Genomic DNA, 14,584 nt, shown 5'->3' with positions numbered 1-14,584 from the left:
TTCGTAGCTTGTTGTCTGGGACACAGCGGGTGTGGAGCCCGCATCCGCATCAGAGACGCACGCGTGCTCAAGTCCGGCAGTGCCAGCGATAATGGCAATATATGTTCAGAAATTGTGAATAATGGTCATGCCTCTAACTTATCGCACTTGGAGTTTCAAAAAAATAAATAAAATGCTTAGTTGAATTCAGAGATGTAGCGCTCCGCAGTCAGAAAACTGATTTTCAACTGATACAGCAAGTATTCCTATAATCACAGGTTCTGCTACATGCCAACACACCTTAATATTAGCATATATTTTCGGAAAAACATTCGAGCAGTAACATGCTAGTGCTAACACTCTTAGATCTAATATTACACAAACTTATACACCTAACGCACCCATCCAAGAACTTGTGCGGCAGGATGGCTAGTGTAGTAGAGCCTAATTGACGTAAGCGGAAGATGCGGGTTATGTTCCATCGTGCGGCGTTAAGTTCTCGCTCACTTTAATTTCCCTTTGCGCAATATTTCCTTGTTTCCAATAAATATAGCACGTAACTTGCCCGACGCCATATCTGTCTTCACTCTCTTTTAGGTTATGTGCTCGTGCCTAACGAAAAATCGAGCCGCTCAGATTTCTTTATTCTTCCTGCAAAGGTCTTATGCTATTCGTAAGTGTTAATGCTTTGCATGAAATAGGGACCTTGAAGAACGCCACTTCTTTGCTTTCTAGACCTACGAAAAGTCTCGGCAGTGGGAAATATTAACTATACGCCATTACAATAGAAAATAGATGCGCTTTCCAATATTTACGCTCTCCGTCTCGGGTCGTGTCGTCTCCATGGTGATTCAAGCGCATTGAAAGGAGTGCCAAGGTACGGCACAACGTATAGCGACTCACTTATGTGCAGCATTGCGCATTTTAATTGCGGCTTATAATGCAAACTCATTTGAGAGATTTAGCTGGCTCCTAAACTTACACTTTAAATAAGGGAAAATGAGACATCCAACAAATCGCAGCAATTGCTACAAAGGAAACCCAACTTGCTCCTCGAAAGAAAAGCTTCCCTGTTGAAAAAATTCGCCCTGGTCCGGGACTCCAACCCGGGACCACCGCCTTTCCGGGGCAGCTGCTCTAACATCGGAGCTAACCAGGCGGCTAGCACATAGGAAGGCGAAGTCGAGGCATCTCGAAGCAATTCGAAAGGTATTTTATTACTACTCTCTACCTTGCGGGTTTCCACAGGAATATTAGGTCGAACGACAGCACCTTGTTGAATCGTGGTGCGTCAGAGACGCAGACACGCATCTTACTGACGCCATCTTTCGACGTCAAATAAAGCTCATCCAAAGACTGTTGTAAATAACCTGTTCTACATATCTCCTGCTGAAAGGTGTCAGTAAAAACTAGCATTAGCTTTCGCTGATCTTTTTTGCTTCTGGAAAAATAATCGCGTAATTTTTTTTCAGTTGTGGTCGAGCAAAGCGTCACAAGAACTTGATACCACCCGTCACTCTAACGTGCGGCACAAGAGGTGTTTGTAGCCACAATAACAACATCCGTCAATGAGCTCGCGTTTCGGCCTGTCCTGGAAACACCACAATTCTACGACAGCTTCGCATATGTGAGCGTAAGTCATGCTCTGACTGGAACCCGCTTAAGAGGAAGCTTTAGCTCGGGTGCTCCTATCTAAATACATGTAAAAGGAGAATTCGTTTTTCTCAGCAACCACTGCACCAAATTTGACGAGGTTTGTTGCTTTTAAAAGAAAACCTTAAAATCTAGTGACTGTTGGTTTCTAATTTTCGATTTACGTCTTTAATTTTTTATAAAAAATTGGCGAAAATCGCGAATTTTCAAAAAAAGGAACTATCAAGTTTACAACTCTGCAACTCAGAAACGAAAAATGATAATACAATTCCGTTAATTGCATATAATAGTACATCTAAAGCGGACAAAATTGATATGCTATACATGAATCTAAAAAAATTTAGTAATGCGGATATACAGCTTTTGCAGAACCTTTGTAAACAACGTAACAAATTCACGTAAGATATAATATGACATATCAAATTTGTCCGCTTTTAATGGTCTAATGGGTGCCGTTTACAGAACTGCGATATGTGTTTTTGAAGCAGAGTTATGAATTTGTAAACTTCGTTCTTCTATTTTTTTTTTTTTTTTTTGAAGTTCCGAATATTTGAAAATTCTTTGAACAAAATCCAACACCTAAATCGAAATTCCGCTTCCAACAGTCACTAGAAGTTAACTTTCTCTCTCAAGTGCAACAAATTTCATTAAGGGGTTGTCTCAGAAAAACGTTTTTGCGTTTTACATGTATTTGAATAGGCCGCGTCGGAGTTGGGCCCGAGAGGAAGCTTTAGCTCTGGCCCAACTCCGACGCGGCCTATTCAAATACATGTAAAAACGCAAAAACGTTTTTCTGAGATAACCCCTGGACCGATTTTAATGAAATTTGTTGCATTTGAGAGAGAAAGTTCAATTCTAGTGACTGTTGGAAGCGGAATTTTGATTTAGGGCTTGAATTTTGTCAAAAGGATTTTCAAAAATTCAGACGTTTGAAAAAATAGAAGCACGAAGTTTACAAGCTAATAGCTCTGCATCAAGAACAGATATCGCGATTCTGTAAACGGCATCCATTAGACCATTCAAAGCGGACGAATTTGATATGTCAGTTTACATCTTACGTGAATTTGTTACGTGGTTTACGAAGGTTCTGCAAAAGTTCTGGTTACACATTACTCCATTTTTTGAGGTTCATGTGTAACATATCAATTTTGTCCGCTTTAGATGTGCTATCAGGTACAATTCACAGAATTGCGATATCTTGTTTTCTTGCTGAGTTACGGAGTTGTAAACTTGATAGTTTCGTTTTCTGAAAATTTGCAATTTTGCCAAATTTTTATAAAAATTGGACAACCTAAATCGAAAATTCGAAACCAACAGTCACTAGATTTTAAGCTTTTCTTTTAAATGCAGCAAACCCCGTCAAATTGGGTGCAGTGGTTGCCGAGAAAAACGAATTCCCTTTTTACATGTATTTAGATAGGAGCACCCGAGCTAAAGCTTCCTCTTAAGTCCTGAAGGGGTGATGAGTTATGTGATTTGCCTCATGTATCCAAGTCTCGTGTTTCATAGTGAACTTTTTGTTATTTTTTTTTTTTCATTCTCGTCTGGACCCTACAATGGACCCCGTGTGGTCAAAATCACGTCGCGGCGCCATTTTAGGGAAGACATAGGGCTGTAGGCCTGATTTCGAAAATTGCTGCCAACGAGGTAAATAAAAGATGGAGCCGATGTGCGTCCTATGTGATGCATGCAGAGACTGAGTAGCTGTCCAGCGGCCTCAGGCCCTCTGCCGCACCCGTGGAACAACTTAGCGGCTGATGAGATGCATCTGGTCTATCAACCACCGATGCGTGGAGAGAATGCGTCTATGGATGGCTTACTAATGTATGTGCATTGTTCGCATGCTATATGTTATGCTTCTATAATGGAGCCAGTACGGTCGGCCCTGCACTCACGATTACACAATATGAACTGCAAGGTGACCAAGTCCACCGATTCATTCACTGCGACCATTGGCTCTGCAACCCCACGTGGTAACTCGTGAAATATTTTAAATTCCTAAGCGCACTCATTTCGAGGAATTACTATTTCTCTTCCTGCTAGCCAACACGGTCGCATGTAGGGAACATTATACGCATTCTCTTTTATGCCGGCACGCGTCTGAGCTGTGTTCTTTGCTGGTGAGGGCTAATTAGCCCCACCAGTTCGAGTACCTGTGTTAGTATGGTCAGTGTTAGTATGGCCCCATGACGCAAATCGCTCACCGGTATCGTTCTCAAATGCAGGCACCAGAAGCTCCCGGAAGGAGGGGCTGACGGAGGGCGCAAGCTTCTGTAGGACGTACCAGCCAATCAGCAGGTTGGACTCGACCCACGTGAAGTTAGACAGTAACAAGGCGGTGCTTTCCAGTGCGACCGGATCCATGACGTACACTATTGTTTCTGGTGTGACTTTGAAGGACCTGCACGACATATGCGTGACGATATATCATAGACATCGGGTTGCCATTATTTGAAGGACGCCTAACATTGAAAAGAGAAATATGCAATAACATTGGAAATAATCAGCTCTTCTATTATTTTATCGGCTTTCCAGTCAGCCGTTGAAGGGTTGCCGATTATATTGTCACGTGGTAGTGACGTTGAAGAACACAGTAGCAATACTGTGAAAGACAAAACTAACTTTTATTGAGTGAGCATGCGCCCACAAAATAGGCTACACTTATAGCACAATGATAGCGGCGAACACGGTAGACGATCGTCGAAAATCTGATCAGCGGGTCAAGCGCGTCGGCTTTTATACAGCAGTCGTCGAATGTTCCAGACTAATCGTTGGGACCCGCGTGCCTTCCACAGAGTTCTACACCATTCGCGTCACGCGATGAAATCAGATAACACAAGGTTCGGCGACAACAGACAGCGGATAGAAGCATCGATAACTTTCCAGAAACTTCGGATACATGCAGGCGTGTCCCGTGCTGTGTGATAACATTTGTTAGGCGGCGAAACGTGGTCGCCCGATAAAGATAAGTACACGTGTCAATACCGTTGGCATATCTGATAATCTGAAATATGCGCTGTTTTCGCGACATACCGACAATAACGTCAGAAATTCTGGATGTGTTACAGAAGATTGTCTGACGGGCTTGTTGGCTCGTGATCCGGCAAAGAACTCGTGGGGCCGCAAAATTCATATGAGGATGGATTGCTAGCGAAGTTGTTTAGGCTACATAAATGGGCTGAATACATAGGTTGCATACATTAGGTAATCGTAAATTTTTATTTTTATATAGCAGCACACTACGCCCACACAAGCGTCGGCGTGGTCACTGCGCATACATGTTTTCCGTACGGCAACACATGGATGGATGGATGGATGGATGGATGGATGGATGGATGGATGGATGGATGGATGGATGGATGGATGGATGGATGGATGGATGGATGGATGGATGGATGGACGGATGGATGGACGGACGGACGGATGGATGGATGGATGGACGGACGGACGGATGGACGGACGGACGGACGGATGGATGGATGGATGCTATGAGCATCCCCTTTTGAACGGGACAGTGGGTTGCGCCACCATGCTATTATTATGCTGCCTGATATCCTATCTATCTAGAAAAAAAGAGAATAATTCCTACCACCATGCTTTCTGAACCCCTATTGGGAACTTTGTTTTTTATGTCTCCATTGTATGTCGTTTCCCTACTTCCGCCAATCTTCCAATCCTCTCCTATCAATCTCTATTGCGAACGTGTTTGCTTTCCCTCTGTTCTCGCTGAACCCAAGAGCTTCAAAGAGGCCAGCGGTGCCTAAGTCGACCGCTGGGCAGATATGTTCATATTCAAATAAAACATGCTCCATCGTTTCCCTAGCTTTACCGCAGCAAGCACATGCTTCTTCTTCCTTGTTGTATCTCGTTTTATAAGTATGTTCTAAGGCGACCTGATCTTGCTACTAAAAGTATGGAGCGTTCTTTCGTGATCTCGTTTTTTCCTCTTAAGTAGTTACGCATAGCAGGTTTCTTTTCAAGTGCCTCCACACATCAGATTGTCTCAGCCTCCGACTTCTTGCTTGACGTTCTTTGTTTTCATGTTTTCCTCGCCTGTGAATCAACCTTCTTCCTCTACAAATACCTGAACCTTTCCATCCCATTTACTTACTTCGTTATAATGTGAATTGTTCTTCATAATCAATTTTACTCTCACCTCCCTCACTTGAAAACTTCTCCAATCCATATCACCCTGCACAGCTTAATTATTTGTCTTCCCGTGAGCGTCCAATGTGAGGCGTCCCATTCACCTGTGGTTGTCATCGAGTCCCGACGGTACCCCTGATTTCAAGCAAGCAATTACATTTGCAAATGCAAGTCCTGGGACTATTGCAGCTTTCCACATATTCCGAAGCACCTCGTACCTATTGTATCCCCATAGCGCCCGCTGTTTCATTTCGGCCGCATTTCTCTTCCCTTTTGCTGTAATTGTTTTTACCTGTGTTTCCATGTATCTCTTTCCATGTATCTGTCTTCCGCCCGTGTCGTTCTTGTGTTCTCTTCCCCTGACCCCGTCTTTATTTGCGGTCAATATGATATGCAGCAAACACTAACTAGGCCAAACTGAAGTTCTTATATTGCCTTCGTTCATCTATATACCGACGTATCTATCTATATTGTTTTACCCGAGGTATTTCCTCGCCCTGTAGTGAGACTCTCTGTTCACTGTTTTCAAGACAATGTGTGCATTGTCTTAAATCAATCAATCAATCAATCAATAAAGAAAGAAAGAACGAAAGAAAGAATACCATAACACTTCATTCTTTAACGCTAAATTTCACACCTAACTTATCGCCGGCCTTTCCACAGATATTAGCCAAGCATTGCATATCACTTTGCTTCTTAGCTAGCAACCCAATGTCGTCCGCATAAGACAAAGCTGGAAGCTGCTGCTTTACTACTGTACCCGCCTATTTGTATCAAAGATTAAACACGATATTTCTTCTTTCTAGCGCCCTTGCCATCCTCACCATGCACATCATAAACAGCAGTGGGGATAAAGGGCACCCCTGTTTCAGTCTCGTGTTGATATCAACTAGCTCCTGATTCCTTATCTCTTCCCATTCAACGCAAACTGTATTTTCTAGGTAAATCTCTTTCAAAATTTGTATACAGTTCTTGCCTATGGCTTCCCCTTCCAGAATATTGTTACGTAGGAAGACACCGACGAAAAGCTATATACAACTATATCTACAAGGCAATACGCCTCACCTGGCCAAGAGGCAACCGCCCGCGCTAGCCTCTAATTGTCGTCGTCGTCTTCACCCTGATCACCTCTTTTTCATCGCAAATACTGTTCCATAACGCTATTCCCGGCGGCAAAAGCGCCGTCCTGGAGCGACTAAACGCCGGACTCGGAAGCAGTGCAGTAGGCCTTGAGCCTACTGACATGCACAACATCACTAGATGCCAGAGTAGAGGACGAGGTTGAACGCACAGGAGGAATTTCGTATGTCACAGGCGTCACCTGGCGCAGCATGCGGTAGGGCCCTGTATATCACGAAAGGCGCTTCTCTGAAAGTCCGACGTGACGAGAGCGCGACCGGCGTCGCCCTCTCGCGAGAGCGCGGGACGAGGGCGATGGCGTCGCGCGCATAGTCGCTTTTTGAGATCGCAGCAGGAGGAAGTGCCTTGTCAAGGGGCAAGGTCGGTTCGCGACCGTACACTTGATAAAAAGGAAAAAATCCGGCGGTGTCGTGCCGGAAAGAATTATACGCCAGTGTGACATAAGGAAGGGCAATGTCCCAGTCGTGGTGGTCCTTCGAAACGTACTTGGACAGCATATCGTTAAGAGTACGGTTTAACCGCTCTGTCAGGCCATTGGTTTGAGGATGGTATGAGGTAGTCAGATTTTGTTGAATGGAGAAGAAACGCACAATGTCGGCGATAACTTTCGAGAGGAAGTTACGACCACGGTCAGTAAGCAGCTGCCGCGGGGCGCCATGAAGTAAGATAATGTCACGCAAGAGAATGTCCGCGACATCAGTGGCGCAACTGGTAGGGAGAGCCCGCGTGATAACGTATCGGGTGGCGTAATCAGTTGCGACGGCTGCCCATTTGCACCCAGAGGATGACGTGGGAAAGGGATTGAGGAGGTCTAATCCAACATGAAAGAACTGTTCCACAGGGACGGTGATCGGCTGGAGATGACCGGCAGGTAGCACCTGAGGTGTTTTCTGACGCTGGCAAGAATTACAGGCAGCAACATAGCGTCGGACGGAGCGGGCGAGACCGGGCCAATAGAAGCGGTGGTGGACGCGGTCGTACGTGCGGGTTACCCAAGATGTCCTGCAGTGGGTGTGTCATGCATCTCAAAGAGCACAGTCTGTCGCAGATGTTTTGGCACGACAAGAAGATCAGAGCCGTCAGGGAGGAAGTGCCTTCGGTACAGAATGCCACCCTGGAGGACATATCGGCGAACGGATGCGTCGGTGAGGTGTAGAGCGCAGGCGCTCGATGAGTACTCGCAGCTATAGGTCTCGGTACTGCTCATCGGCGATGTTAGCGAAGGCAGACACAGAGAAAATGCGTTGGCGGTACTGCTGTCGGCGTCGTCAGGCTCGTCTACCGGGTAGCGAGACAGGCAGTCAGCGTCCTTATTTAGTCGGCCAGATTTGTAGGTGACAGTATATGAATATTTTTGGAGGCGTAAGGCCCAGCGACCAAGTCTTCCTGTACGATCTTTCAGTGAGCATGACCAGCGAAGCGCGTGATGGTCTGTGACAACGGAAAAGGGTCGGCCATATAAGTATGGGCGGAACTTCACAACCGCCCACTCACGCTCAGTGATGGAATAGCTGCGCTCCGCGGGCGAGACGAGCCTGATGGCGTAAGCGATGACACGGTCGTGGCCACGCTGGCGTAGTGCCAGTACTGCGCCAATTCCGTGACCGCTGGCATCAGTACGGACTTCGGCAGTCGCAGAAGGATCGAAATGGACCAGAACGGGAGGCGTTGTGAGAACGTCTATTAGAAGCGAGAATGCAGACGCCTCGTTATCGCCCCACTGGAAAGGGGCGTATTTTTTTAAAAGCTCTGTTAGTGATCGTGCTATGGCCGCGAAATTTTTCACGGAACGGTGGAAGTACGAGCAAAGGCCAACGAAGCAGCGCACATCCTTGACACACTTTAGAACAGGGAAGTGCGTAACAGCATGGACCTTGCCTGGGTCCGGTTGCACTCCGTTCGCGTCAACGAGGTGTCCCAGGATGGTAATCTGGCGACGGCCGAATTGGCACTTCGATGCGTTGAGTTGCAGATCGGCTCGCCGAAAGACGTCCAGGACTGCTGAGAGGCGCTCGAGGTGCGTAGCGAACGCTGGGGAGAATACTATAACGTCGTCCAAGTAGCACAGGCGCGTGGCCCCTTTGACACCGTGAAGAAGGCAGTCCATCACGCGTTCAAAAGTGGCAGGAGCGTTACATAGACCGAACGACATAACCTTGAATTGATAAAGACCGTCAGGTGTTACAGAGGCTGCATTCTCGCGGTCGAGATCGTCCACGGCAATCTGCCAGTAGCCAGAGCGAAGGTCAGTAGAGGAGAAATAGCGAGCGCCGTGGAGGCAGTCAAGGGCGTCATCAATCCGAGGTAGGGGATACACGTCCCTTTTTGTAACCCTGATAAGCTGCCGATAATCCACGCAAAAGCGCCATGATCCATCCTTCTTTTTACCAGTACAACAGGTGATGCCCATGGACTGCATGACGGTTCAATAATGTTCTTGGCAAGCATTTTGCGAACTTCGGCGTGAATAAATGACGCTCAGCCGGTGGTACTCGATAGGCGCGGCGATGAATAGGAGGGGCATAATAGGTATAAATGCGATGTTTAATAGCTGTAGTTTGGGCCAAAGGACGATCGTTAAAGTAAAAAATATCGTGGTAGGAAAACAACACGGTAGAGCTCACGAGCGTGCTCTGACGGCATGTCGGGCGCAATCATTTTCTGTAAGTCGGCGATGGAACAAGTTGCCGACTCCGATGGTAGAGGAGGACCGGCTGATTTGTCGTCTACTGCAATAGATGCTACAGAGTTATCTCGAATGAGCAAAGCTAGGCCAGAGACATCCCGCGTGGCAGCACTTGTGTCAAGCCAAAATTGACCACTGGCAGGCAGACGCAATTCGCCGTAATAGATAAAACTGTATGAGGCACTGTGATCCCGAGTGAAAGGAGGACATCTTGCATAAGAGCCGCGATGTAGTGACCGTCGGGGACTGGTGGGGATGACACGAAGTCAACGTAAGTCAGCGCCGAAGGTAGCAACCGAACAAAGTCGACGGAACTGAGGCGACTGGGGTGTGGTTCAGCGTGATCCAGAACAGAAAGGTCAAGGCGGAGAGTACTGGCGGAACAATCGATGAGAGCAGAATGTGCGGACAGGAAGTCTAAGCCGAGGATGATGTCGTGGGGACAGTGGGCGATGATTGTGAATAGCACGATAATGGAGCGATCGGCGAAGGAGGCACGGGCGGCACACATACCAATTACAGGGGCTGTTCCACCATCGGCGACACGTACAGCAGGCGTCGTGGCGGGCGTGATTATTTTCCTCATCCCGTTACGAAGGTCAGCGCTAATTACCGACAAATGCGGCCCAGTGTCTACAGATAGAGAAACACCGTCGAGTTGCACGTCAAGAAGGTTCAGATGAGTGGGCAACGTCAGTAGAGGATTTGGCGGCGTACGGAGCAATGCAGTGTCACCTCGAGGCGCTGCATCGTCTAGTTTTCCGGCTGGGAGCGGCGTCCGAAAGGAGTCGGCAAATAGGAGCGACGGGGCTGGGGGGAGCGAGATTGTAATAATAATTATGGGGTTTTACGTGCCAAAACCACTTTCTGATTGTGAGGCACGCCGTAAAGGGAGACTCCGGAAATTTCGACAACCTGGGGTTCTTTAACGTGCACCTTAATCGAAGTACACGGGTGTTTTCGCATTTCGCCCCTATCGAAATGCGGCCGCCGTGGCCGGGATTCGGTCCCGCGACCTCGTGCTCAGTAGCCCAACACCATAGCCACTGAGCAACCACGGCGGGTGGCAAGATTGTCGTCGTTGGGGCGAAGGCGAACGAGAATAGGGGCGGTTCGGCGCAGGGGAATCTGTGGCGGCATAATCGAGCGGGCACGATAGGGACGAGAAGGGTCACGGGGGGGGCGAGAGTAGGCAGCATAAGTAGACCAGTTCGGGGAACTCCAGCGACTGCGACAGTGCCGAGAAATGTGCCCAATTCGATGGCAGTGAAAGCAAATGGGCTCGTCGTCTGCAGTGCGCCATTCAGGCGGGTTGCGGAAATGTGGTGGATAAGAAGATGCAGGGCGGGGCGGAATCGAGGAAGCCGGGTGGGTATCAGGGCGATGGGCCAAGCAGATGGTGTGAAGACCCTTTTTGCGAACTCCTGGGGGACAACTGCCTGGATCAGGGAAACCGTGACTGCAGGTGCATTGAAGGGGCTGGAGTCAAAGGCAGCCGGATAGGCGGCCTCGATCTCACGCCGGACGATTCTGGTAACATCGCCATTGTTGTTGGGACGAGGAGCGTCGGCACAGAAAGATGTCGCTGGGGTGGTGGGCAGACGGGCAAACTGCTGGTCGATACGTCGGATTTTAGCGAGTTTCAGGCGGCGGCACTTCTTTATAACTGCATCCACCGTCGCCACGTTGTTAAAAACGAGCAAGTTGAAGGCGTCATCGGCAATGCCTTTGAGGATGTGGGAGACCTTGTCGGACTCAGTCATGTGTGCGTCAACTTCGCGGCACAGAGTCAAAATGTCCTGAATGTACGTGACGTAGGGCTTTGTGAATGTCTGCACACGGCCGGAAAGCGCCTTCTGCGCGGCAAGTTGGTGACCGTAGGGGTTGCCGAACAAGTCTCGGAGCTTTTGCTTAAGCGAATCCCATCTGGTGAGCTCATCTTCGTGCGTCCAAAACCAAACTTGAGGTGTGCCACCGAGGTAAAAGACTACGTTGGCGAGCATGATAGTAGGGTCCCACCGGTTGTTGCGGCTGACGTGTTCGTACAGGCTGATCCAGTCCTCGACGTCTTCCCTATCTTTTCCCGAGAATACGCCAGGATCACGGGGAGCAGGGACAGTGATGTAGGCCGTCGAAGTGGCAGTAGGTGTCGGAGCAGTTGGAGTCGAGTTGTCGTCGCCGGGAGCCATGAAGGAAGGCTCGACGTATCGTCCACTGCGAAGCTCGATGACGAGGTACAGGGAATGCCCACCTCCACCAGATGTGTTACGTAGGAAGACGCCGACGAAAAGCTATATACAAATATATTTACAATGCAATACGCCGCACTTGGCCAAAAGGCAACAGCCCGCGCTAGCCTCTAATCGTCGTCGTCGTCTTCACCCTCCTCGCCTCTTTGTCATCGCAAATACTGTTCCGTAGCAATATCACACACTATGTGTCGGTTTACGTTGTTATACGCTTGGTTGATGTCTAAAAAACCACATATAGTGGTCTCCTTTCTGCTCTCGGTATTTCAATAAGCTGAGTAAGGACAAACAAGTTACCCAGACCTCTACCTATTCCGAATTCATGCTGAAGTTCTCTCAATATGCCAGTATTCTCTGTCCACGCTGAAAGTTTTAATTTCATCGCCTGCATTGCTAACCTGCATAGAACAGCACACTACGCCAACACAACCACCGCCGCAGTCACCGCACCATTCACGCATCGGCTGCAACTGCTGTTGCAGCCTCGCCAGCACCTCTGACCACGTGACGTTATAACCACAGAAGCCCACGTCACGTGCGCAGGCGCTGTCGCCAAACTATTTCACATTGTCCCCTATCTGTTTCAACTTCTGCAGAGGCGTCGCCACACTCTTTCACCTTCTCCCTCACAGGCCTCCATAGCTGCAGCACCATGGCCACACTTTTCTCCCTCCCTCCTACACGTCTCTGTTCCTGTCCACGGGCTGTGTTCACGATACGAACGTAACTTGCCCATGGTACCTCACCCCTCCCACTGGGGACGCATGCGGGCCACGCATACGGGGGTTAGAATTAAACAGCTTCGCTGTGAAAGTGGATGCATCGCTACCGAACGGGAAGAAAAAAGACAGAGCACACAGAAACGTTAGGCCCTTGTGTCCTCAAGTACTTGCGCGCTACGCGTCGGTGCCTCTAACCACTTTTCCTCTGACTTGCGTCAATCGAAACTACATGAACGAAAAGGTTAACCAGAAGAAAGGAAGTTAACCGAGGTGTCCGATTTTATTAAGCATATCATAAGAAGCCCACATACATTGACACGAAGGACAACATAGGGTAAATTCCTTATAGTTAATATATGAATCAAAGTAATCATACAATAATTGAAATCAAAGTGGATGAAAAAACTATTTGCCACAGGTGGGGAACGATCCCACGTCTTCGCATTAGGCGAATATCTGTTGTAGAGCCTCGCACGCGTAATACGAAGACGTGGGATCGTTCCCCACCTTCGGCAAATTGTTTTTTCATCCAATTTCATTTCCAGGCCGTCGAGCCCCACTTCGCCCCATTTTCAACGTGCCGCGCGATACAGAGAATACGCGCCAGTCAATATCTCGCGAAAGGAGTACACGTATAGGGCTGCGCTGAAACATCGCATTAGGTAGTACTGTAATTGTGGATGAATTTCTTTTTCGATTAACAATTAACCAGTCATCATTTTAGCCTTTATTCGACTAATCGCTTTTGATGCACTGCTTTTAATTGATTATTTGATCAATACAAATTTTTGCCAGGCAGTTTTAAGAAGGTTGAAACAGCTATCTCTTTGGACGGGCAAATTGCGCGGGACACGAGTACTAAGAAAGATCGACAACAGATGCGTTGACTAAACCTTAAAGGGTAGTCATCGCATGTGTTGTCGATCATTGTTTGTGCTTGTCCTACGCGCTGTTTTCTCTTCGAAATGGAACGCCAACTAGCCCAACGTCGATCCCTTATGCAGTTATCTACTTTTGTAAGACCATATTTTATTGTTTGAGAGGTGGAAACAAGTTTGGAAGACAAGAGCATAAATGCTTGATGAAGAAAAATCTTAAGCTTGTTAAAGACTGAATATAGTCGGCACTAGTGGCTTTTGAAAGGATAAAAAATATACTAGTACAGTAAGTGTAGCCGCATAAGTGGAAGAAGATGAAATGTGAGCAGATCGAGGGAACGAGCAAAAGAGGTCGGAAGTTTTTCCCTGTAATAGGCCTGCCTTGAAGCCTGTTAAATATTCCCCACCAACAAAACCCCGTTTCTTTCTAACGTAGCAGTTTTCGTGGAGGTGCGGGGCAATTGAAGTAACAATGGACCCGGAACCATTCATTCTTCGCTAGAGTCTTCGCCTCGCCTGAATATTACCTTCGCCTGCCGACATGTCCTGCGATGGAGACGCGTAGAGTCCGATGCCTGCCGCTCCGGGATCAATGTCTGTTGGCACAGGGCGCTGTTACCGAGAACCTCGGGTTTTCGCCGGGAAAGCAGTTGAAGATGTGGATGACTGGCTGAGACATTGCCAACGAGTAAGCAAGTACAACGACTGGGACACTATCGGCCAGCTAACCAACGTTGTCTTCGCACTCATTGATACTGCGCTGATGTCGTTAGAAAATCTTAATCTCATGGGTCCCTTTACCCGCTCATCGAAAGCAAATCGTTGGATCATCGTAGCTGCCGACCGTCTGACCCGGCACTGCGAGACGGCTGCTTTACCATGGTCACTCAAGCTGCTACACTCGATCATTCTCCGCCACTGACCCGGCACTGCGAGACGGCTGCTTTACCATGGCCACCCAAGCTGCTACACTCGATCATTCTCCGCCACGGCGCTCATCAAGTCATCATCAGCGACTGCGGCCGCCAGTTTACTGCACATGTCGTAAAAGAGCTTCTTCGATTGTGCGCTTCCAGCGTTTGCCACTCGTCACCGTATTAGCCGCAAACGAATGAGCTCACTGAGCGTACC

General features: G+C 48.0%; 1 protein-coding gene across 1 annotated transcript in view; it reads right to left on the bottom strand.

Moving 5' to 3' along the window:
- Window positions 1-14,584, bottom strand: part of LOC126540255 (endothelin-converting enzyme 1-like) — a 74,612-nt gene that overhangs the window by 28,268 nt on the left and 31,760 nt on the right. The window contains exon 6 of the mRNA XM_055076279.1: window positions 3,837-4,033. Within this exon, the coding sequence (XP_054932254.1) occupies window positions 3,837-4,033 (197 nt within the window). The remainder of the gene's footprint in view (window positions 1-3,836; window positions 4,034-14,584) is intronic.

This window comes from Dermacentor andersoni, chromosome 2 (assembly GCF_023375885.2).
Source record: "Dermacentor andersoni chromosome 2, qqDerAnde1_hic_scaffold, whole genome shotgun sequence".
NCBI classification, from domain to species: Eukaryota; Metazoa; Arthropoda; class Arachnida; order Ixodida; family Ixodidae; genus Dermacentor; species Dermacentor andersoni.
The sequence above is the reverse complement of the archived record's forward strand: the minus strand, read 5'-3'. Positions and strand labels throughout refer to the sequence as shown.